The following is a 24,512-nucleotide window of genomic DNA, read 5'->3' on the forward strand; positions in this document are numbered from 1 at the left end:
CCATCCATCCATCTGAGGGCTCATGCGCTTCACGTCGCACAACACAGACGGGTAAGCAGTGAACTTCATAAGGATGATAAGGAGTAGTGAGGGGTTATATGGTCTCATCACAGTTGATAGTGGTGTGATGTGGATGGATAAGGGCTTATAATGGTTGGTGCAATTCTGATAAGGTTAATAATTTTGATAAGGGCCAGATCAAGACCAATAAGATTTGATAAGGGTCGGATCATGTCCGATAAGGTTCATGACAGATGAGGGTTGACAAGGACCAAACAGATTGCGATAAGGGTTCATAAGGCTTGGATCATGTCCAATAAGGTTGACGACGACCAATAAGCGCTTATACTGGTTGGATTAAGTTTCATAACATTGATAATGACACCCGACTGCGTGGACATGAGCAAGTGGCACAATGCTTATGCATGCCTACCAGACGAGGCGCACATTTTCATTGTAAACGTTTACCAACATTCCACGGATAAACTGTTGCGGATATAGATGCTTCAGGTAGTAGGCTTTCCATCGTGCCAAGAAATGGGGAATACTTGAAAATCAGTTGTCTGTCCCTTTAGGATTGAACTATAAATGCTTTTTTGGAGCTGAGCTAAGCCATGAATCACAGTAAATGCGTGTAATTTTCATCGGGCACGTAGGCCAGGTCTTCAATAATAATGACTCTTACCCAGTTTTCACACAGCCTTGTATATTGAAGTAACTGGGCAAGGTGGAAGATATCAATGAAGTTGTTCTATGTTTCCCAACACTCATACTTTATAAGAGTCTTCTGAGGTGCAAGAAGCTTGTAGTAGACTGTCCACAACTCTGAATATGTGTGTCAGCATACCTGCCAACCCGTGCACATCTAAACTCATGTCTCGCAGACATGACACCAAGAGGGGCGAGGGGGAGGGGAAGCACTTTATTTTAAAGTTTCCTCTCAGCATGCTGCTGAACTGGGATACATACATGCTTCATTAACGATCGCCTACCTTTGGAGACAGCATACAACCAGCCGCAAACTTAGAACAATAAAGACTGACAAGCAACAGACTGATTTTAGATCACAGTTACTCTTTTGGCAACTTTGCTGTTGCCGATTTCCTTAGCTTCAGGAAATTGTCGGTACAAACTTGCTCAAAGGAAGCAAACATCTTAATTTCTTTCATCAGAAGATTTGCAACAGAAGATTCTGAGATTGACAAGCAAAGCTTTTCTGTGGAGAAATTGTTTTCCGGAAAACTTGGTGCAACATTCATAACATCGTGAAGGAAACCAAATTTGTAAACTTTACGGAAGATTCGAGGGAGAGTTGGCTGGTGTGGTGTCAGCATTCCCTTAAATAACAAACATGTTGATAAACAAGGAGGCATTTATTTTCTGAGCAGCTACCAGGATGGCCTGGAGGAGACATGGCTCATTCTCTCTCAGCTGAGTTCAGTCTGTGTCACCAGCGTCTAGGGGTACTTCTTCTTCCTTCACGAGGAACTCAACCACTTCTTCTTCCAAGTCTTCCAAGTTGCTGTCCAGCTCGTCCGTGTCCACACCTGCACGCAAATGCTAGCACAATGAGTCTCCGTCTCATAAAAAAAATAAAACTCAAAGATTTCAGACAGGTGGGTTAAAATATAGACTCTGAAAAATGATGCCATCCACACGACAAATACTACTCCAAGTGAAATGTACCTATAGGCGAAAACAAAACTGAGCTGCTCTGGTAGCCCGCCCTGTGGATCACCACGGGGGTTCTTGAATTCTTAACAGCAACCTGCTGTGTTGCCCACAAGATATTAATGCACAAGGGCGACCAAAATTTTGGACTCCTTACAGCTGGCTGTGTGGTAATTCTGACTTTATGGCTCTGTGCCTATTTGGCGCCCACGTAAAGCAGAAATAGAGATAATTTAATTTCGATATGTTGTCAGCGTTGTCATCGGCCATATCACCAGTGCCTCTTCGAAAACCGAAACTAGCAAAGCCTAGTTGACCTACTAGTCACCGACCACCCCTAAACTGCAGTACAGTCAAGCCAAGGCACTCAGTCGTAAAAGCGTTGCGCAATTTTTCGTGCAAGTTCCGTTCCGCCATGCGTTTGGAACACCATATATTTAGAACCTCAATATAACGAAGTGTGTTTATACATGATTTAAACACAATGAAATTCCACTGCCGCATCAAAGGAGTACCGAGACAATCAATAGCAACTTCTGTGGACGCAGATGCTCAAAAAAGAGCGAATTACAAGCGGCTGCTTGCAAATGCAGCTCTCAAATTGTGCACCACGTGATCAACAGCGACTGCAGAAGCGGAGCAGCTTCCTGTTCCATATTAAGTCCATGCTCGGTATTAAGTCTGGTATTAAGTCCTGCATGCTCGGTTTAGAGGTAATCTGTCGTGTACATGTGCAATGTGTGGGAAGTGCCAAGATGGCGTGGTATCACGTGCGCTGTCTTTCCGTGCATTTAGTACTAGAGGTTGCGTAATCACGAGTTTCAGAGATGCGTTGAAGTGAGAGGCAGATGAAGCATTCGCTCCCCTCTGCCAGCGCTTTTCATGAAATCGTTATTCCACTGTGGGCAATATTATCAGCTGCGAGGCAGAGTGGACGCAAAAGCGGCTGCCTTTGCTTTGTACCACCGATGTGAGGATACCGCCCAACAGCGTGAAAACATATTGTTTGTCGCCGACTCTCAAATTCAACAAAATTTTTCTGATTTAGATTTGCTTTCTCTGACTGCACAATAATTTGGAAAATTTTGTGGCCCCCTTGCATGTATGAAAATTCTATCGGAGACAGCAGTTATTCGCATGCATGATTGCATTTCAATGTAATGAAATTTCAATATAACGAAGCAAATTGCTGGTTTTGCCGACTTAGTTAATCCAAGCTTGATATATCCGGGATCGACATTATAAAGAAATTGTTATATAATGGAGTAAAGCGCCTATTTTACCGACTTCACAAATCGAGATCTAGCTGCATACAGTTGCGCTGCAGAAAGCATCCCTGTCCAATGACTGTACTACAACATGCTTGGAGTGGCACTTGCGTTGCAACACTACAGTGCAAGCTTCCGCAGCACTGCCTGCTATGCGTATAAAAAGAACTCACCATCTCGGAGCTGCATACGGATGTCGCGCATGGAGTTGTACTCCTGCGTCTTGCGCTCCTGGAGGGCCCGGTACTCCTCCAACATCCGTTTCCGCTTCTCCATGACCTCCTGCAAGATGACCATGCCGACAGCAATTTTTAAAAAAAGAAAAAAAAAAAAAAGAAAACGGGCGGAAGAAATGTGACGAAGTCAACGAAATTAATGGGACTGGAAAACTATTTAGTTGAATTCACAGAACTTAGGAACATCCGTGCCAATAATATTCAATTTATTCAAAACCAAAAAATGAATAATTCTTGCGTATGCACTCCTCGTGGAAAACGAGTGCATTGGGTGCATCTTGTATTCCTCCACAGGGTAGCTAACATTTTTAACAGGTCAATGGTACCGGTCACATGATCACATACGGGGGGAATATCTGACTGATATTCCCCCAGTATTTAGTTAGTGAACAAATGTTTAAATGTCTACAGGGCCGATAAAACTACTATCCTTACTTTTCGTATAGCTGTCATAATTTGCTATCATAATCGATGCTTCGCCTTTCGGGCGGAACTGCGACTTTAGTGTATTGTGTATTGTAGTATTGTGACTTTAGTGACTTTAGTGTATCGCAACTTTAGTGCATTGGGAGTACATCTGTTTTTGACAAATGAGAGAAGGTTGTATTTCTGTATGAAAGAATGAGGTGCGCGGTACTGTAAATCACTTTTCTTTCTTTAGGTCACGGTAAGCAGGTGTGCGTTACAATTGAGGGCGACATTTAGTAGCTATGGTAAATCAGGCATGACATTGAGTTCCCTTTGCTGCTTCGAACTTTGCAACGCATCAGGCTATGGGGAATCGAAAGCACTTCTTTAAATATCACACTGCGTAAAATCAAAGCTTGCTACACCTCAGTTGAAAAAGAAATTAAAAACATTTCAATGTGATCGTGTAATCCCATGCAGGAGTATTTGCGACAAAATGTATTTTCATTATTCAGTGACTGAAATGTTAAAAAAAGAAAAACTACTTGTTTCGTTGTCCAAGACCTTGCCTCTAGTGCAAAGACGCACTGAATGTTAGCGGATGTTGTTCAATAAGAGATATTCTGGTGCTCAGACTGCAGAAGAAACAAAACTGGAGTCACAGTCTAGGAGGCCAAAAATCATAGAAAAAAATCAATTTTTTAAAACTGATATTCTTTAAATCTACTACTCTTTTTGCACTAACCTGTAAAGTATCTTGCTACACGATTCAATACTCATAGATCAATAATAGCAACAAAATGAACTCTACAAGCCTGTGACCCTCCCGTCTTGAGTAGTTTTCTTGCGATTTTCTGACACTTGACTTTTTTGGCTCCTTGTAAACTGCCAGTGCTGATAACTCAGCACCCAAAGCAGCTAGAACCGCTTTTTTTTTTTGCAATATGTAGCTGCATGTACGATTGGTATAATGTGTTATAACACAAGCACATTTCAAAGTTCTGGCTCCAAAATTCAGTTATTTCCCTCTATTTCTTGCCGCGTGCTCGTACATTGCAAAATGTGGACTTCAATGTATTCAAAACAGAACTTCAAAGTGGAGGAATGCATAATGCTTGCATATCCAAACATTTCCCGCAAGATATTGCTTCGGAAATCTGAAAATTTGTCGCGAAACTTCACGAAAGGCGTTGTTTGCACATGCCTTGGACGCCTTGCTAAGCGAGGCCTTGTCCTTGAGGTCGAACTGCTCCGAGTACTTCTTGAAGTTCTTGCGAATCTCTTTCAGCTTCTCCTCGGTGAGTAGAGAAGGAGGCCGGGGCCTCCACGTCAGCTGGCAGAAGCGATCCAGGTTGCACTTGCGGAGGATCCGCCCTTGGAAGGACCAGATCCAGTAGGCATTGTCCGTCTGCGCAATGTGACGACAGCAAGCACTCAGCCACGAGAGCACCAGAAGAGCCAAGAGGAGTTGGTGCGGGCTCACAGTTTTAACTCTTTCTTTTTCTGCCACTCCGTATACTAGTGCCTTCACTCTCGTCACCACCCCCTGCTACCTCTGAGTATACTCGATCTGCCTAAACAGCACATTACACCTGCCTCTACAAAAGCAACTCGTGCAAGAAATAACATTGCCTACATGTTGTGCTGTCTGTGGACGGGTGATCCTACAAAGCCTACAAAGCTTGTTAGGTTATATTTCCGACTAGGTGGAGCCAGTGTCTCAGCGTACGGTCAGTCTGACTCAGCAGGGCAGTCATGGTGGACCAGTGCAGCAAGCACATCTGCACTTTGACACGCGAAGTTTAGGAACTGTTGATGAACTCTGAATCAAAAGAAGCTGATGATAGGGGACCAGCTACTAAGTAATATGAAAAGTCCAGTAAGAAAATAGATGAATAACTTGGCAGGGGAACAGTCAGTACAGGAACAGTCAGTACTGGAACAATCAGCACAGGTGAACCACAACACAACGAAGTCGGAGCTGCCGCTGAAGTTACTTTGTTATACATCCACTATTCGTTATACAGAATCAAACAGCAATATCAACGAAAGAAAATCTAGACTGCGCTTACGCGAGTGAAATGCAAGCTTGACGCCGTACGTCAGCACTGCAATTCACCCAGTAAGGGTGGTATTTTTGACTGCTCGCTCTCGGAGATAAAAGTAGCTTTTTCAACATTTCACGTGGCTAGCAACTGACTAGTTGGTGTCGACAGCCGTCAAAACACTTTCGACGCTATGCCAAGCATGCTGTTCAACATGACCCGACTGGCAAGCCACTGAAATGCCGTTATCACCGAGATTGACCACTCGGTGCTAGGTGGCCGATTTCACCGATAACAGCTGTGCGGTGGCACGCCAGTCGCATCAGAGCGCGCCAAAAGTCATGCCTGCCTGTCAATCAATCAATCGCATGCGAACAACATCGCCGTGGCATGACACATGAATGCTAGCTAACCTGCAAACGTAAATTTTTTTTTAGATGGCGTAGATGCAATTAAGATGTACAGGGGGGTGTAGCTACAACGGGGAAGCACCCCAACTCCCACTCAAAAGAAATTTCCTGGCTGCACCACTGGCTGACTACTGAGAGTACATTGTGGTGAAGCGCACTGGAGCCCGACCAGTCAGGAGCCCTTGGCCATGCACGCACTACAGACAGGCTGTGGTTAGAGCGGCGGTTTGTAACACGCATTCAATACGCTGCTACGAGCACCATTTCACGTGACACACACAATACACAATAAGAAGCTACGCGCGTCAGTCGGCGCACTGGCCATCTTATTCTAGTCACTGCCTCGGGGGCTGTATTCCCTGTCAATTTCTTTAGGTGATATGATTACTTTTGCGAGATTTTGCTTTAGTCTGCAACTGAAGCATCGGCATCTACGAGAGGCAGCATTGCTCGCACAGTGCCAAGCACACTACATCGGCCCTGAGCTAGGAAGGCTGTTGCCCGTAGACGATGTGTTCAATGCCAAGTCACGCGAAAGCAACTGTATCCCCAAAAGTCATTTACTGAAAAAAAAAAGAAAAAGAAACACTCTAGTATGACTGCCTTCGGGGGAACATGTTTTGAACTGTAATTGCACAAAAATTCACTTCATCATATCGAATGTTACGGTGGATCTTGTAGTTTTCATTTCATTATAACCGTAGTTTAACCCATTCAAGTAATGCATGGGCAACAAAATTTTTACTTACAGTATACACTCGTTAAGTCAAACTCTGATGTCTTGAAATATCGATTGGGTCACCATTTCTTCCCTACCACGATCCAACTCTCACCTCCTACCTCGAAAAGCTTTTGAGCCCGACTCGGATATCTTGAAATCTCGACTTCGTAAATACCAGGAAAATTTCAACGGGGCAGTATTGGCAGCGTCGCTTGCGCTTGCATTTCACCCGGCGGCAGGTTGCTAGCCGAGCCAGATGCCAGGCAAGGCCAGGACATGCTCCAAGCCCATCTTTGCCCCTTCTTTCTGTTATCACCGTTGACGCACGCTTGCTCAGTTGCTCGCTGCCACTTTGCTGTGGCCTCGCGTAGCAGTGGTGAGCTGGTAGCCAACATCCTTCTTTACCCCTCTCAATTAGAGTGCTGTCCATGACACATCAATGCAATCACAGCATATTAATCGTGACCTTGAGCAAGATGATTCGTGCTTTGGACTGGCACGATCAGTCCAAGCACTGCACTCAAAAAGAAGGCAGCATGCGTGCCTACAGCATTTCAACCACATCACAGCTTAATAAGGATGCTCGCTTCATGCCCGCGCAACAGTGAGGTGTAAAATGCCATGTCACTCGTGGGCGTCCACTAAAGGCGTGACAATGGCGCTTTTCTGCAGTTTTGTTAAATTGAGAACCGACTCTAGAAAAACACTGACAATCGATGGGGTTAAAAAACACTGAGAACTTCAAAGATCAAAGGTCAATGACGTGACGGGTTGCAAGCGGGTCAGGAATAGGAACGAACCTTGTGCAGCCACCAGCTGACCCCGGAAACAACATAACGTCCGGTGGGGTCCCACTCCACATCCGAGGCCATGAAGTGATCATTTGTGTTCATCATAGTGAAGTCGGCAGTGTCAATGAACTCGAGGGTTCCGTTCATGCTGCAAACAGGAAGTACATGGTCACACACTCAATCATCTCAAGCATGACCCAGAAAATCAGGAGACAGCTTTCACAACCAGCCCCAGTGAGAAAGTGAACATGGCCATAAGAGTCTCTTACGAAAATTACTGTGAGGAACCCTGGTTGCCGGTGCCCGAGCGAGTTGCAAGCATGGTGGTTCGGCCAGCCCGAGAGTAACAGGTACAGCACAGAGATGGGCAAACAGTAAACTTTAGGTTTGAATCGAATGCACTTCGTAAGGGACATATTTTGGTGAAGAAAAATGCAACCGTATTTGCTGTAATTAGGCTAATAAATATACCAATCCGTTGGCTCAAAGTGAATAGTTGTAGTGTTTGGATAAAACCTTGACACAGGAGCCAGAAGTTGAAAAAGAAAATAAAGAAGGTGAGGGAGAACCATCTTTGTTGCATAGATGACAAGTTTATTTCCAGTGCTCTTATGCCAGATATATTCCTGCAAAAACGCAAGTTAAACATTTCTTTACAATGCTGGCAATATTGCCAGCTGTACAGAAAATCTATTTATGGATTATTATTGTCCAATGTTGGGATTCAGCATGAAGCAGAACTCCGTTGATATGTTTTTGAAGGGAATGTGGGGAAAAAATAAACGTAACAGCTGAGAAAATGTAACAGTGAGGAAAGTCCACAAATATCAACAGCGACGTTAAAAACAGCTTTGAATGCACGTACAATTAAGAGACACATACTATAATATTCCATAACAGTAACCCCTCTCCGGTTTAGATATGCTTCACCGCATAACACGGCTGTATTGCAGTGAAGCTGACTTTGGGGAGCCAACAAAAAGTGCAATCGTGCACAGCATGTCGTACCTCCAAATTTGCCCCTGCAGAGTTAAATTTAAGTGACCACCGCATTCAAACGCAACATAAGATGCGGGAACATTACACAATGGTGACATATCAAATGGGAACATAATACATAGAAGTCAGTGAGCTTTAGGTCTGGAGTGCGAAAACTTGACACAAACTTGAAATAATGTCGTGAAGGAAAGTGAGAATATGGGGGACAACTTGAATGGAATCAGTATATAGATTTTTCCAACACCGTGCATGTGAATGATATTTGACGAATTGATCGAGACGCTGCGTGGAATCCGGAACTTCAACTGAAAAATTGGTCGGTGGCATGGTGGCCCAGTGGTGGCTTCGTTTTTAGCTTGTTTTGGTTGGCCCTGTGCCGTGTCAATGGCAATGTGACATGAGTCACGAAACAGAAACTGTTGATTGTACGTTTTCAAATTGATATTAGCTCGTTCCGAATACTGAAATTCAAACGGAAGGAGATGCCAAACACCATAACAATCAATCAAACACAGTTGTCGACTGATTTCTCGGACCTCGCAGGGACCGAAAAATAGTCCAAAAGACTTGTTCAGCCAGAAAAATAAAATATATTAGGCTTAGAACGGATTAACAAAATCTTTTATAATGCCCTGCCTAATACTACACTTGAAGCCAACCAGATCAGATTTGCTTGGATTTGCCCAACAGTCATGCCGTCTCAGTATACAGTCTGACAAGAGCGTCACCGCGTTGGCGATCTGCGATCTCCGTTGCCGGAGATCGCCATGGAGATCGAAGAGCTACATTTCTTCACGCCACCTGGCTCTCGCAAAGGCACACAAGTGGCGCCAATCACGCAAATCCGAAGCTGCAGAAACACACACAAAGATGCGACGTCGCCTCCGAGACACACCTGCTCTGTGGACACACCACGTGCAAATAGCAACCGAAACATTAAAGATAAATAAACTAATATACACGGATCATGCATTAAGTGATTATGACGATAGTGCTGTCTGAAAAAAGAAATAATTGAGAAAAGGTGCCATCCTCTAGAGCATTTTGTCAGCCAAGGAAGAGTGGGCATGGCCTCCGAGACTTGAGGATACTGCACGCCATAGAGTTTCTCACTATAACACCTAGAGGGAAATTTGGCGCCACAGTCTATGGGAGTTTGCCCATAGGCGTGCCGTCATGGGAATGACGGTATATGTGTCTGCGAGCCGCGTGTTGGCTGGTGTTGTACGAGGCTTCGTCTAAAAAGTGGATATGGCTACACAAATAACGCGTTCTCAAAGTAAAATCTTCATAAAATGTTTCCATTCACGCATATCACATCTTTACTCACTTGCAATGCATGACTAAGAGAAGAAAAGCAAGAACAGACGACAAACTGTTTCAAAGCGAGCGCGAACCTTGTCGTCTGTCCTCCAACTTTAGCGGCCCACTGATACTTTTCACGTAACAGATAATCGTGCATGCATTAACAAGTTTTCATAGTTAAACAAAACATGTTCTTGCGTAATAATAAAGCTAAAACAGCTGTTCATGTGCTGTTTTAGTAGAAAATGAATCATTGTGACAGACGGAACAGCGCTTGCCAAGCGTGTCTTCAAGGTGTCCTGTCTCTCCGAGAACGATGCCAATCCGAATCCACAATATACCGGCATTCCCATGCATACCATAGCACAGCAGCGGCAGATTTCCCTCTAGGTAATGTAGTGAGAAACTCTATGCTGCACGCTCTTTATTGAAAACATGCATGTCCTCATCTTGGAGGCTATAAAGCGGGCCACTGAAAGTCAAGATTGCTTAAGCCAGCGGGAAATCCAACATGTCGGCTCCCAAGAATTGGGGGTAGCGTGGCTCGGAACGAGCAATTTAGTCGGGAAAAATCGAATTTGGGGCCTAAATTCGTGCGAATAATCGGTTGTGAAAATGCATCAGATCAATGGGAAAACCCTGACGGTGCATTTATGAAGTCAGGAATATCCTTCAAGTCCGAATTTTTGGAGTCCGAAGAATTCGTCAGCGACTGTATATGAACATATTGAATATTCGTCCAGCCATTACATAAGCGAGCTTCTTTCTCACATTTTGCCCAACTTCCTGGGCATGTGCGAGTTGCGAGAGATAGATCAGGGGACTTTCGCTTCTCTAAATCTGCCTTTGCCTACGTACCACTGAGGACAGTGCACTTTGCTCCATTAACCACCGCTTAATTCCATCCAAAAGGGATCACAGTGGTCGATGCAGAGTCCGTAACGGCGAAGCAGCAGCTTAATCTCTTTTTTTATCAGTGGTCGACCTGCGTCGCTGGGGCACATGTGATATAAGGTTTGCTGCTTCGAGCTGCGCCTTTGGCATTCTTACTACAGCCAGTTCCAAGGTCGTCAGCTACGTAGCACAGCTGTCGTCGACACCTACACGTTTCCAAATGGAATTACAATGCCTTTGACCTGGAAGGTGCAAACTGGGACAAAATTTTAATACCGCAGAAACATAAAAAAAAGTACAAGGGAGGAAGAAAGTATTAAACATGCGTGTCAAACTGAGGACCTCGTAGCCATGAGTGCAATGGTTTTATGCAGCGCCACGAAACAGGAACGGAGAACAAGTCTATTTAGGGAACATTTGTATGCTGCTGCATAGTGTGCATAGCAGCTCAGCATTGTTGTAGAGCGAAACCCTTCGAAATTTCGTGTTACTAACTGCCCATATTTTCAACTATAATGCAAAAACCTGTGTTTTTTTTTCTATGTGTATTTTTTAGTGTCTTTTTAATTATTGTTGCTTTGTGTAGCTTTGTACATGACCATTCCTTCGATGTCTCTATTATTGTTTTGCTCCCCCCCCCCACCCCTTATGTAATACCCCACCATGGAGAATAATAAATGATGGTGATGATGATGAGGGACAAACAGAGGAAAGCGCATCCTCCTCCGAAGTACCAAGGCACAGGCAAATTTTGAGAAGGAAAGGCTCCCGGGTAGCTCTCTTGCAACTCACACATGCGCACAACGGTCGAGCAAACGTGAGAAACAAGCTCTCGTCTGTACATCTGCCTCAGTACCGTGCCGGTACAACAGTGTCAGCAGCGCCAATGGCACAAATGTGCCTCAAGTGTCCCACATCCCAATTGTCACCACAATGAAACGTCTACTTTTGCTACCCTTCCGTGACGCAGCCACTTGTGCTTCAAACATAAGATTTTCCGCAGAGGCTGCTTGACAACAACACGAGCTGAAACTAGGCTTTTTACCGAGCCAAAAAATTTTATTGCAGTCGGCTTTTAAAGGTGTGTGCTTGTCAAAACCTGCAAATATGAACCAACTATCAAAACAACACATTCCCTTGAAGCGGCTCACAGCAGACAATCCAGACAGGCAAAGGAGGTGCACTCACGTTCGCAGGCCGGCGAGCACGATGAACTGCCCGCTGGGCGACCAGAAGAGATGGTTGCATTGCTTGCGCTCAAACTTCTTGAGCAGCACAGCCGATGCGCCGGGCTTGACCCCGTAGAAGGACACAGAGATATGCGGGCTCTCCCCGTGGATGATGGCAAACTTGCTGCCCACGGGCTCCCAGGCAAACGCCACAATTGAGTCTGCGCGCGGGGGCAAGGTTGCGAGAAAGAAACACAAGATGCCGTCAGAGCGGACGGCTGCACTGCAAAAAATATGGGGACAAACTATTGGCTGCAAGGGGTGTTTGATATGTCTGGTGGCTTCAACTGTGAAGACTTACTATTTCAGTGACAGCGGAACATACGACTTTGACAATTAAACAAGCAGTGGAGAGAGCATTTTACTCTAAATGCACCCACGTATAACCGCCCAATCACAAACAGACAAGGACGCTGTCCAATAGCTCTTCACAGGCAACGAAGCTACACTTGCGGAGTCTGTGTTGTAGGTTGACCACTTTTGAACGTGTCGCATGGAACAGATGCTGATGGGCTAAGCCAGTGGACAGAACAAGAGTCGCTTTCCCGAGACGTCGTACTGGATGTTACTGTGCAAAAGTGAGAATGCAGCCTCAGGTGAACTCGGAGCGTGCACACGTACCTTTGATCTCGAGACTGTCTACGGGAATCTGCTTCTCCTTCATGAGGAAGATCTCAAAGTTGAAGTACATCCCCTGCAAGTAAACAGACGGGCAAAACGCTGTTAGTACACCTTGTGCAAGTAAAGTACTATTCATAAAAAGAAAGCACTCTTAATTCGCTGCGTACATGTCTGAATAAAAAAAATACTTGTAAAGAAAAATGAACTAGTATGTACTAGACACTGTATACGAGTCTAAATAAAGTAACAGATCAAGTGTAACCTATCCAATGTCGTACAAATGCCACAATACAGCACAAATTGCACGAATGGGTACCGTTACGTAAATCTAGTGAACACCACTTTCCCCAAAAGAAAACATGTTGGGAAATTGACTGCAATTAGCAGGTCTTGGCGTGACTTTAGCGGTGCATTCGGAAACGATGTGATAAGAATACTCAGATGCAAACGGGAGCACGGCGGAACGGCAACGACGAAACTGTGCAACCACGGCGAGTTCCAACTTTTTGGCTTTCGCTGAAAACTTCCTTCCACGGTCACTACGCTGTTCATGTTAAACTTGAAGACATTGTGGTGCAATTTATTCACAAGCATCGTGCGCGAGAACAACTGCCCGTCGGGGCTATTCAACAGCGCAGAAGATAAGCCTCATCGGCCTCCGTAGTGTGCCAACATGGCACGAAACGCCTGAAGCTGCAATTAAAGGAACTATACCATCAAAAAAAGTGAATGGCTGGCAGCCACGTAAGGACGTGAGTCAGCTGCAGTGATTTTTGGCATTCAACCTTGGGTGCCCAGTGTGTGCCGTTCGCTTCTTGATGACAATGTTATGCGCCTTGGACATCGCCGGTGATGTGCTGTAGGATGTCAGACATGACTAGCAACCATCCCCGGACAAGAATTCTCACAGTTCCCGTGCAGTTGTCGTCTCTCACAACGAATCGAGTATACTGATGAAATAAAGTGTGTGCTGTAGTTAAGTGCACTGAATAACCTTTTTCTTTTTTTGATGCATAAGCGTCAGACGGCCCATTCAGTGAGAAAGCCGGCAGCGTCTGTAGCAGCTAAAGAACGGCACCTAACTTCCCATTGGCTGCGATGCCACATCCCGAGCGTGCCTTGCCGGCAGGTGATGCTGGCTCAGGCAGCGCATACCGCCATGGAGTCTGACGCATTTACATGGTTGGCGTCCGCAGCCTCAGCAGCAGCGAAACGTAACCATCCAAGCCAATACACCGCGGATGAAGTAAGGGAACGGAAGAACACAGCAGAACGAGTGAAGAGGCAGGCAGCGAAATCCACCACCGTCGACAAGTATACGGTGCTGCGAACAAGTCCAAAAATGGTCGATGCTGTACATTTACGGCGTCGTCTGTAAGCGCGCTAATTTCCTAACTTTTTCTTTTCTGTCATGTGCTGCCACTACGTAGGAATACCGTATTTACTCGCATAATGATCGCACTTTTTTGTTAGAAAAATTGACGCAAATTCAGGGGTGCAATCATTACGCGGGTTAAATTTCCCGCGAGAAAAAAAAATTTTTTTTTTTTCATTCCGCGTTTGCTGCGGGATGCGGGTGCGGAACACCAAAACAAAAGTGGCGGCCGGCGGAGCAAGCCGAACGCGCCGAACGCGATCTTTTTTTTTCTTCTCGTGAGTACATTACGTGCATTGAAACAGTTTCTTCCGTATCAGTGATGAATAATATCGTTAATATCGGCAAGTTTGCGGCAATAACGTAGCCATGTCCACTTTGAGGGGACACAAACAGAGATGGGCATGCTTAGCTGCCAGTGACATAGAAACACATGGCCGGCGTGCTGCGGAAACTGCGGCATCTGTCTTCACTACTATCCTAACACGGCACGTTTCCGCTAAGGGTAGGCGAATATCTTAGCTGTGTTAAAAGCGTCGGCGCATGAATAGGGTACACCTTTAACGTATCAGTGTAAACGTGGTTACTATCATTGCCGCGCGCGATTTGTTGCGTGCTCACGAGTGCAGATGAAAAGAATCGAAAGGCGCCAGCCACCTGTTTGTTGACCTGTTGTCATCCCGCAGCAAGCGCGGGATGAAAAACAAATTTTTTTTCTCGTGAGAAATTTAACCCGCGTAGTGATCGCACCCCTGAATTTGCGTCAATTTATTTTACAAGAAAAGTGCGATCATTATGTGAGTAAATACGGTACAACTCTGCCACGGTGTGCCAGTCAGATCGGAGCCCTGAAAAACTCGTGCCAGTTCGCCGACTGATCATTTGCACGTAAACAACACTGCGCAGCATGACACGTGAACGCTACCTTACCCGCAAGTGTCAATTTATTTGAAAAAAGGAAGATGCAGTTGCAGTCGCTGACCACTGAAGGTGCATTGCAGTGAAGCGCACTGCACAACAGAGCACAGCTGGTCCGGTCAGACGCCAGAGGCGCACTGCAGGCAAGTTATGGCTGGAGCTACAGTCTGCTAGATGCATTCAATAGTGAGCGACAACAACCGTGCCAAGCTTGCCATCTAAGTACTAAGCCAGCAACACTGATGCTTGTAGACGTCGACATGTTTGGTGCTCAGTCATATGAAAGCGATCGCATCCCCAAAGATGAGTGACCAAGAATATCGTTCAACAATATTTTGACTCTACATTGTTGTACCCAGTAATTCACTTTAGTACAGTAGAACGCCATTATACGTTTTTCAACGAAGCGTGAAAGAGGAATGTACTAAGAGCAGTGAAAATGTAACGGCAGTGAAAACGTAACAGTGAGGAAAGCCGCAATTCGCCACGGCAATGTCAGAAACAGCTATGAACGGCTGCCAGTACAGTTATTCAACCTCTCGGTGCTTGTATTGTGACTGAGGGTGGTAAAACTGATAAACGAACGCCGTTTCATCACCGGTGAAAACGTCATCTGGAGAGAAAGACTTGCTGTCCTCTTGAAAGCGCTCGTTCTGCCAGGCAACCGTGCTCTCGGCATCTGCTGCCTTTTCTTAGCCACAAGCAACCTGCCACGTGATGCCATTCCTTTGCCGGAAGCGGTACAAGCCATCCGGCACTTACGTCGAAACCGGAGATGCCTACGGCAGCCGCGAACTGTGGCGCCTTCTCTCGAATAACTGGGCCTGACAAGGGCGCATCGTTTTGTCTGGCATCCTTAAACCACGTGAGGACGTCGTCGTCGCATTCTGGTAGTTGCCAGGCCGCAAGCGTTTTCTTGAGGGAGCCAGCTGCGACTCTCCATGCGATTTCACAATCTTTTCCCGATCCTTGAGCATCGATGCCAATGTTGACGGGGGAATATCACGCTGCCTGCACAGGTCGACTTGCTTTCTTCCAGCATTCAGCTGCATCAAGATGTCCACTTTTTCTTTGAGCGAAAACTGGCGTGGCTTCTCTTTAACGCGGGGGCCAGGAGAACTCATTGTCAGCAAAGTGAACGCACGACACAATCACAGCACCGATAACTTCGCAGCTCCTGCCGATCGCTACCAACGTGGCGATGCTAGGCCTACGACGTAGTAAGAGAGTCCGAACATGACCATACGCGACGCTCACGCTGATGCCGATGCTGCTGGGGCTATACCAGTTGAAACAGGTTCCCCAGCGCATGGCTGCTGCTGCGGATGATGATGATAGGTGTGCGCCTCCGTGATCCGGTACCAAAACTTCACTGGAACTTCGTAATAATGAAGCATCTTGGTGATTACAGGATTAAATTACATACAATATTCTAAAATATTCGATAATCTGAAATTCGTAGTACTGAAAGTTTTTTACATTGAAAATATAGGCATTTTGGCGGGGACTTAAAAAAAATTGTAAATCTGAAAAGTTCTTAATGTGGTGTTCGTAGTAACGAGATTTTACTGTATTAAGGCTCTGTTCGCGATAATATTGACGCCTTAGAGATTCTTGAGCACTGATATATCACTTTACCTTGACTTTACCTTTATCTTTGTTTGCTTTAGTGTTCCTTTATTTATACACGCATGCACCCACCGTCTCCTGTCACAGTATGAGCACCGACACAACTATTAAGTGTACTGGCAGGCCTTTACGGCTATTTCGGACGTGCGTGCGGCGATCTGAGCCCTTGGGGGCAGTAAAGTGCACGCATTCACTTTTTCGGACTGCCCTATTTTGCGTACATTTTCGCATCCCCTAGTGAGCCTGAAAAATCGGACGCCGACTGGAAACAGAGACGGCCACTACTCACGCTGTACTTCCACTCGTTCTTCTCCCGCTTGGCCTTGGTGTAGCGGTCGACTTTGACGCAGAGGTAGTCGCCCGACTTCTGCCAGTGCATCTTGCAGTCGGCCACATTGAAGAGGTTCTTGGCACGGAGCTCCTGGCGGGAGGGCACCTCGATGAGAGTCACCCGCGCCGGCACATTCTTGTCCTCGGCCACCCAGTAGGCCAGGATGTTCGACACTGGGGACCAGGAGAAGTTGCGGATGCCCGCGATCTTGAGCGACTTCTTGTCCAGCAGGCCGAATGAGGGCGTCTCGTAGATGCTGAGCATGTCCACCGACATGCGGGCAAAGAAGCGGTCATCGCTGCTCCACCGGAACAGGGGCCAGCTGGTGATCTCGGCGTCGGCAATGAACGAGCGCTTCTTGAGGCCTGTCCGGATGTCCCAGATTATCACTGTCTGGCTCCCGTCGTCGGGCGGCGGTAGGCCCTTCTGATGCGCTGCGTAAGCCTCGGGTGATGGCGGGCTCAGCGTCACCAGATAGCTGCGTAAAAAAACAGAGAGAGAGACTGACCTCAGCCATGTTCACTGCACGCACAGCTGACATGCTTTATGAGATAACATCATGAGTTGATCTACTTATTAATTTGATTGATTTGAGAATTTTAAAGTCACAAAGCAAAACTGGAGCTGCCAGAGGCGCCTCAGTGGAGGGCACCAGGTTAACTTTGAGCATTTGGGGTTCTTTAATGTGCACCTAAACTTAAGTACATGAGCGTTTTCGCATTTTGTCCCCATCCAAATACAGCCACAGTGGCCAGGAATCGAACCTACAACCTCGAGCGCTGCAGCAGAACTCCATAGCACACGCTGCTGCAGTGGTAGAGAGAACTTGTCTCGACACTAGATTGGCCCGACTCGCTAGCGCTGATGTGAACTCGACAACCAGATGCCGGCCCGACACGCCGACTTGACCCAACTTCACTGGGTTTACGTAACACAGCTATTGGCAGCCTTGATGCCATGACATGGCATACGAGGGCCTGTCGTCCGGTCGCCCGCTCACGCGCTGTACGCAACACCTACAACCGAAAGGATGTCCTACACTCACTTTTCACATGGTGAGAAGTCGATGTACTTGACGCCAAAGTGGCTGAACCGCATGATTTGGGCGTAGCTGGGCCCGCCCCACAGGGCTATGCCTTGCTGGTGGAAGGTGGCAAAGTAGGATCCCAGCGGAGACCACATCACCCCGCTGTCGGACCAACGCTGCACAAAGGGAAGAGGGACCAAGAGGGTGTCACAACAACCCCTCACCATGACCTCACCGAAGGTCGAAGCCAGTAGCACGCACACACAGCAGTGACTCCTATCACTCAAAGCATAGCGTTTCCCGCACAAATCACTAGAGGGTGAGAGTGTCCATTCAAACTGCAAGCATGGCAGTTCCGGTAGCACAGGAATGACACGTGGATTTGCTTAAGCTCTGTCATTTAGGCTTGAGACGGCCTTGCGACTTTCACAGACTGACCACTTTCAATGAAGTTTTGCATTATTAGATGCAACAAGGCACACGATTACGCATGCGGGCATACACTATTTGCCTTGCTTGGTTTAGAAAGCTACAATTTCTTGGAAATTTAGAAGAGTATAAAGCGTAATAAATAACACAATGTTTGAAAGCAGCAAGCATGAACACGAAACAGATCTATGTCATACTGATCATAATTTTCATAGTAGTGAAACAACTGCAGCCAGTGTCAGCGTTTCCTCTAGTAATTTTTGTACCAGACTATGATTCACAGTACGTCAAAATAGGATAATGTTACCCTTTGACGGCCAAAAGTTGCATGTTCTGCATATATTAGTTTTGCCAGTTGTAAGCTGATTATTTCGGGGAACAACGAAGCAAAACAAGATGTTTTTTTATATCTTCATTTGTTCTCAACATTTCTTTATTGCCTTCATTATGTTGTTGTTATTATTATTATTATTATTATTATCTTGCTACATGAGTGTGGTATTTGCTTGTTTGAACGAGGCGCCTGGGCACCATCACTCGAGAAAAGAGGAGGAAGAACAAACTGGGCTTGCGCTGTCAGCGCTGCAACTGCTGTTGTAAATATAACCTGTAAATAGTTGCTCGTCTTACTGACTCGTCCTTCGTGTAATAATACGTTATTATTACATTATTGTCTATCAGTATCATCTGACTGATTATATTAGTAGAGCTTTACTATACCCGAGCGATTTGCGGCAGTGGAAAGTTACTATGTTGCACAAATGCAACAATGTACACCACGATGCCCGTTTCTCGCAGCACGGGCGAAATGAGTTCTGAACATTTCTATGGTTGTGGAATACCATCTAAGAATAAACACAGTGACTTGTGTTGAAGCAAAGATGACAGTGACTGTACACTTCAGTTAATTTTTTTTAAACTCGAAGTTGTAGTAAACACAATTGTGTAACGATTGTGTAAACTGTATAGAAGAAATGCAGTTAACAAGCGCGATGAACTTAATGAACGTACGCATAAGTTCTTCCTCCTGTCAGAGTTCAAGATGGACCTTGCTACATAAGTGCGTAAGGCTGGAAAGAAGCAATAATATAAGAAAAAGAAGGAGCCATGAATCAGTAGAGGAAGCTATTAATACGTAGAAAAGGACCACTCAAATCGCATTCACCTCGGAACATATGAAGACACAAAGAATTATGGGCAATTTTTCAAGCTATGTTTCACTACACAATAACACATTTTTTGTCTCTTCACCCATGTTGGTCAGCGGGTGCTTTGGTGCCACAAGCTTGCTGGATAAATGCAATCTGCATGGTTTACTTCTACGAGTGTGGAACCTACTTTTGCTCTACAAGAACAATCGCTTCCTCTTGCACCGCTCACAAATGAGCCTACATTTCCCCCATGCACAACTGGGCACTTTGGAGAGAAGAAAAAAAGAAAAGAAAAAAAGAAAACAGAAGCGATGCAAATTTGCAGTGCACCTGTTTTATGCAACACAAAGTGCATGCAGTGGCAAACAAAATTTCCAACACAGTACACCAAGACTGTCATGCTTACCCACATCCCTAGAAGTAATATAGCCACAACTTACAATGGAAAAATTAAAATCCGCATTAGCTGTACCAGCTAAACCAGCAGCAAGCAAGCAAGCAAACAGGTTAGCGACTCCGAGCATACGTACCTCTCTGTCCTTGATGACCGTCGGCTCCGGCGTGCTGTTGAGGTAGATGGCCACCCTCTCCCCGCCACAGTACATGACGCTGTACTCGTCGTAGCAGTCGGGGTTCTGCAGCCATTGCCTCAGGTTTCCCTGCAAATGACGGAGCTTAGATTTAAGCCAGGGACAAGGCAAGACAGCAACTGCATCCAGCAGTCATGCTCAGGAAATTCGGGGGGGCTCACAAAGAAAGCTTCACCTTTAATACTGCACACAGCAAGCGAAGTTGTTTGTGTGGAAAAGCCAAAGCAACAGTTCGGTGGCTGATATACATCTCTTATACGCGCAAGTCAAGGGACTAAAAGTACTACACCAAATTTACTCGAAAATAGCTTGAACACAAGTACAGGTCGACCCCTATGTAGTGAACTCACTGAGGAAATGATTTAATCTGAATATATAGGCCAACACATACCTTTTTAGAAAAAAATGAAAAGTTTGAACACGACAAACATTACCTACCATAAGCTCAACAACAGAATCTCACTAGTGAGTGCCGCAAGCTGCATCTTCGACAGAACTACTGCCAGGGAAGTTGTCCTGGTCGGATGATTCCCAGGCATCCTGGGCACCCCAGACTACGTCATCCTCGATGCCGTCGAGTGCGTTGGATATGCAGCATTTCTCTTAAAACCAGACTCGATAATCTTGGGAATGGCCTTATGGTGGGCACGGCGGAGGAGCTCCGTTAACTCAGTACTTTTGCTAACTTTGTTCCCAAGTGTAGGTCGAGACTCTTTGGTCAAGCATATAGGTTGATAGCTGGTATTGTGTAACATTTCCAGGGAAAAAGAAAAGAGGGAGTGAGAGAAGGAAAAAAATTCGACCCAATTCAAATAAATACGGAAAGTTGTGCTATGTAAGTAAATCACGCTTCTACAAAATCAAGAAAGCCACTCTTTACTGTGAGAGAAGCTCAATGAGCCAGAAAAGACATCAAAACAAGGCAGGTGGCAATGCCACCTTGTAGTTCCCTCCTTGACGGCACGAATTTTGACAGCACCTGCTAGGACCTAGTTAATGTTTTCTCAATAAAGATAGACTACACGATATTCCACACAGGCCAAAAACAGAACTTCGCAAGCTTCGAGATCTTTTACTGGGCCCCAACGATCACAATACCACAAAGTACTTTGAAATACGTGACACTGCAACGACGTACTTGCACTGGGGTTCCTTGGCATGAAATTTTAAAAAGTGCTAGCAGATGTATCATGTGCAAACAAACCACCCTTTCTTTCTCTCTCCTTTTCCCATAAGGCCTATCTGCCATTTCTGAACTGCAAATTCTGCAATATTGTGATTTGGACGCACGAACAAAACTAACACGAGCCAGCAAAGCGTTATACAACAACAGCAAAACTTTTCAGAGAAAAAGAAATGCACATCTCGCCGCAGTCCAAATGTGCAGGAAACAGGAACCGGCGATTCAAATCTGCTACATCAGCCAATGGGAGCGCTTCCTGTGTGGGCGTGGAGTGCAGCAACGAATCGCTAGGCTAGTTTCATTTTTTTCCACTCTTCTTTTCGTTTTTTTCCACCCTTCTTCCGATTTTACTTGTGCATGGTGAATATGGCACTGTGATTATCTGTGCATGGTGAAATACGGCACCGTTATTACCTGAAGCTCCGATCCCTCCTCTTTAGAATGGTTAAAAAATGGCAGCATTGCATCTACGGAAAGTTGCGCTGGCTGCACGCTCTGCAGTGCGACGGCACCTCCCGATGCTTGACTTTGTACCCAATTTTTGTCGACAGCGCACTTGATAAATGCGATTTTCTCAACTTCGTCACCTTTCCAATATTTTCCCATGTGATACAGGAACATGCGAGGATTCCAAAAATAGACAGACAAAGGAGCCTGATATTTAGACTGGTCAATCAAAGGAGTCGGCGGTAAGCCCAGAGGATTGGAAGGTAAAACGCACATTCAGACAAACACCTCTGAATATATGTTCACACATGAGCCACATGCGGGCTTCATGGCGGTACCGCCAGATGGCACAGGGTGTCCGGAGAAGAAGTGTGAGAGGAGCCTGGCTGAAGTACATGGCTCATACATGACGCGTTTTGGCGGCGCCAATACGGTGCACAGCTTCACTGCTTTAATGGTAATCGCATTATGTCAACATTCATCACGAGACGGGTTCTGGAAGAACTTTTTCTTTCAAAACTACTTTTGCTAATTTCACAGTAATAGGCTATTAGAACAGGCAATAAAAGTCAATGTTAAATATTTTTGATTTCGTGTTAAAACCCCAGCAACAGCAGATCAGTGCAAAATCGTGGCAATAATTTTTTTTTTCTTTGGCCATAGCGGCGCACTATCGGTTCTTGGAACTTGCCAAGTTCAGTTTTTGCTCATTGGAACATAATGTACAGTAAAACCTCGTTAAACTGTACCCGCTTAAACAGTAGTTTCGCTTTAAAAGTAGTAAAGTAAAATCCCCGACTCAGCGGCCATACAGAACATAATAGTGTTTTGTATCCGCATAAACCATACCAGCTGATTGCGTACGTATCGGTTAACGCGTAGTGTTTCCACTTTTCGTCGCGCAAACACGGTGGTGCGTCGTTTCCATCAGGCGGCCCGGCAGAACAAGCCTCAGTGATCGGAACAACGGCCTCCAAGTGCCCTGTACGTTTGTGCATGAAGCCTCATCAGCATCATTTCGGCGCTGGGCCAGAGACCATTGTGGCGTCGTGCAAGCAAGGACTCGCGCCATTGCCAAAGCTCAGATAAACAAGACGCCGGGTGCTTAGCATAGAAGAAAAATTACACATTGTTCGTGCTATCGAATGTGACATGAAGAAGTTGGCGCTGGCACAGTACAGGAATCTACTGTTGACTACGATGTGTGGCATTTGGAATGTGAAGAAGTTGCTCGGAAGCGCTGCTGCGACCGTGACAAGGTGTTGGCTACGAGGTTCGGCTTTTCGCCATCGTTGTCTCTGTTGTTGCCGAAGTGTCGACTAGTGACAGTGATGAGGACGACACAAAAATCAACAGCACGGGCGATTCAGGCCCGACAGTGGCAGAAGCTGTGCATTACGTCAGCCTCATGAATGCAATCATCGCGATGAGAACAGCACCTCGCAATGAAAAGGCGCCCGTGACCTCTGCAACGCTACCTCGCCTGTGCACGGAGAATATGCAACACCAACGAGGAATCTGCTATGCGAGTGTTTGCCGAGGTAGCTGGCTGAAATGCTGGCTCGCAGCTTCAGTAAGTTTGAGGCCACTGTCATCGCTACTAGGTAACCGCAGCATCAAACGAAAATAACGCTTTTGTCGCGCTAAGTGAATAAATTCTGCATGTTTTTTTCCCTTTCATCGCACTCTCACTAAGTTCCGTCTTTGACAGGTAAGTGGGTGATCTCATGCTATTTCGGTTAAGCAGTACTACTGTTTAGCACATACTTTTTCCGAGCTCTGGCCAACTATGGTTTAACGAGGTTTCACTGTACTCCATTTTTTATGAATAAAAAGAGTAACTATGCTGGAGAAGGCGCTATCAAAGTTCAAAACATTAAGGAAACCTAGCCTGGGAACTTCTGAAGCAGTAGTGCCAGCCATGTTTTACTTCTGTGTCTTTTCAGGCCTACTCAGCATTTTCTGATGGTATGAGTGGCCTTTTCGATATTGTAGAAAGGTGAATTATACCCTTGTCACAGGGCAAAAACAAATGCTATTTGAAAATGATGACCATGACTTTGCAGAAAGAAAAAAGGCAACAAAACTTGCATTTAACATGTGTATATCTTCTAAGTAACACTTTTTAATCCTAATAATTCCTTTAAGGCCGATCCACACGACGGACCAAACCTGCAGGCTGATCGGTCACGTGATGTGACGTCGCGGCTTGCGGCGGTCTGGTTTGGCGCACAGCACATCCACACGGTGGACCGCCATAGCAGACGGTAGAGCAGGCCAACCAGCTACACTCTCGGCCAGAATGTTATCATTGTTATCATTCCGACTCGAGTCCCACACAGCCGGGAACTGCTCAACAAGGGATACAAAATAAAAAAAAACTCCTCGTCACTCCAAGAGGACACGGTGTTTAAAAAATATATCTGCTGCACGCACGTGTAGGCGGAACGGCGGACATGAAACGACTGGCTTGACTGGCTTTTGCTGACCCGAAAACTAGATTAGATTCGGCTGAAGACACTCTGTTGCCGGACAACATTCATTGGCTACGCCAAAATCGCTGCGGTTTGCATGCGGTCCACCGCCAAAACTGAAGCGGGAAAAGCTTCGGCGATTTGTTGGACCGCGAGGGCAGTACGCGGTACTCGGTACAACAGCGGTACGCACGAACTGGTGATGTCCTATCACGTGATGCGCGGACACCGGTCCAAAAATAGCAATTTGGTCCGTCATGTGGATTGGCCATTAACCGTTCAGGCCAATTTGTCCCAGCTGCACAACAGAAACCAGGTCAAGTCAAGCTTAGCCAAGCCAAAAAAAAAAATATGGCCGAC

The 24,512-nt window shown here is 45.8% G+C and overlaps 1 protein-coding gene across 1 annotated transcript in view; it reads right to left on the minus strand.

The window, feature by feature from the left end:
- Window positions 1-1,354: 1,354 nt before the first annotated feature.
- eIF3b (eukaryotic translation initiation factor 3 subunit b) overlaps window positions 1,355-24,512 on the minus strand; it is a 31,112-nt gene continuing 7,954 nt past the window's right edge. Inside the window, exons 5-13 of the mRNA XM_050173844.3 lie at window positions 19,989-20,117; window positions 17,897-18,054; window positions 16,810-17,329; window positions 12,599-12,671; window positions 11,937-12,138; window positions 7,560-7,698; window positions 4,788-4,991; window positions 3,113-3,221; window positions 1,355-1,547 (exon numbers count right to left, since the gene is read on the minus strand). Coding sequence (XP_050029801.1) covers window positions 1,438-1,547; window positions 3,113-3,221; window positions 4,788-4,991; window positions 7,560-7,698; window positions 11,937-12,138; window positions 12,599-12,671; window positions 16,810-17,329; window positions 17,897-18,054; window positions 19,989-20,117 — 1,644 coding nt within the window. The 3' untranslated portion in view covers window positions 1,355-1,437. The remainder of the gene's footprint in view (window positions 1,548-3,112; window positions 3,222-4,787; window positions 4,992-7,559; window positions 7,699-11,936; window positions 12,139-12,598; window positions 12,672-16,809; window positions 17,330-17,896; window positions 18,055-19,988; window positions 20,118-24,512) is intronic.

Source organism: Dermacentor andersoni, chromosome 8 (genome assembly GCF_023375885.2).
Source record: "Dermacentor andersoni chromosome 8, qqDerAnde1_hic_scaffold, whole genome shotgun sequence".
In the NCBI taxonomy this organism is placed as follows: domain Eukaryota; kingdom Metazoa; phylum Arthropoda; class Arachnida; order Ixodida; family Ixodidae; genus Dermacentor; species Dermacentor andersoni.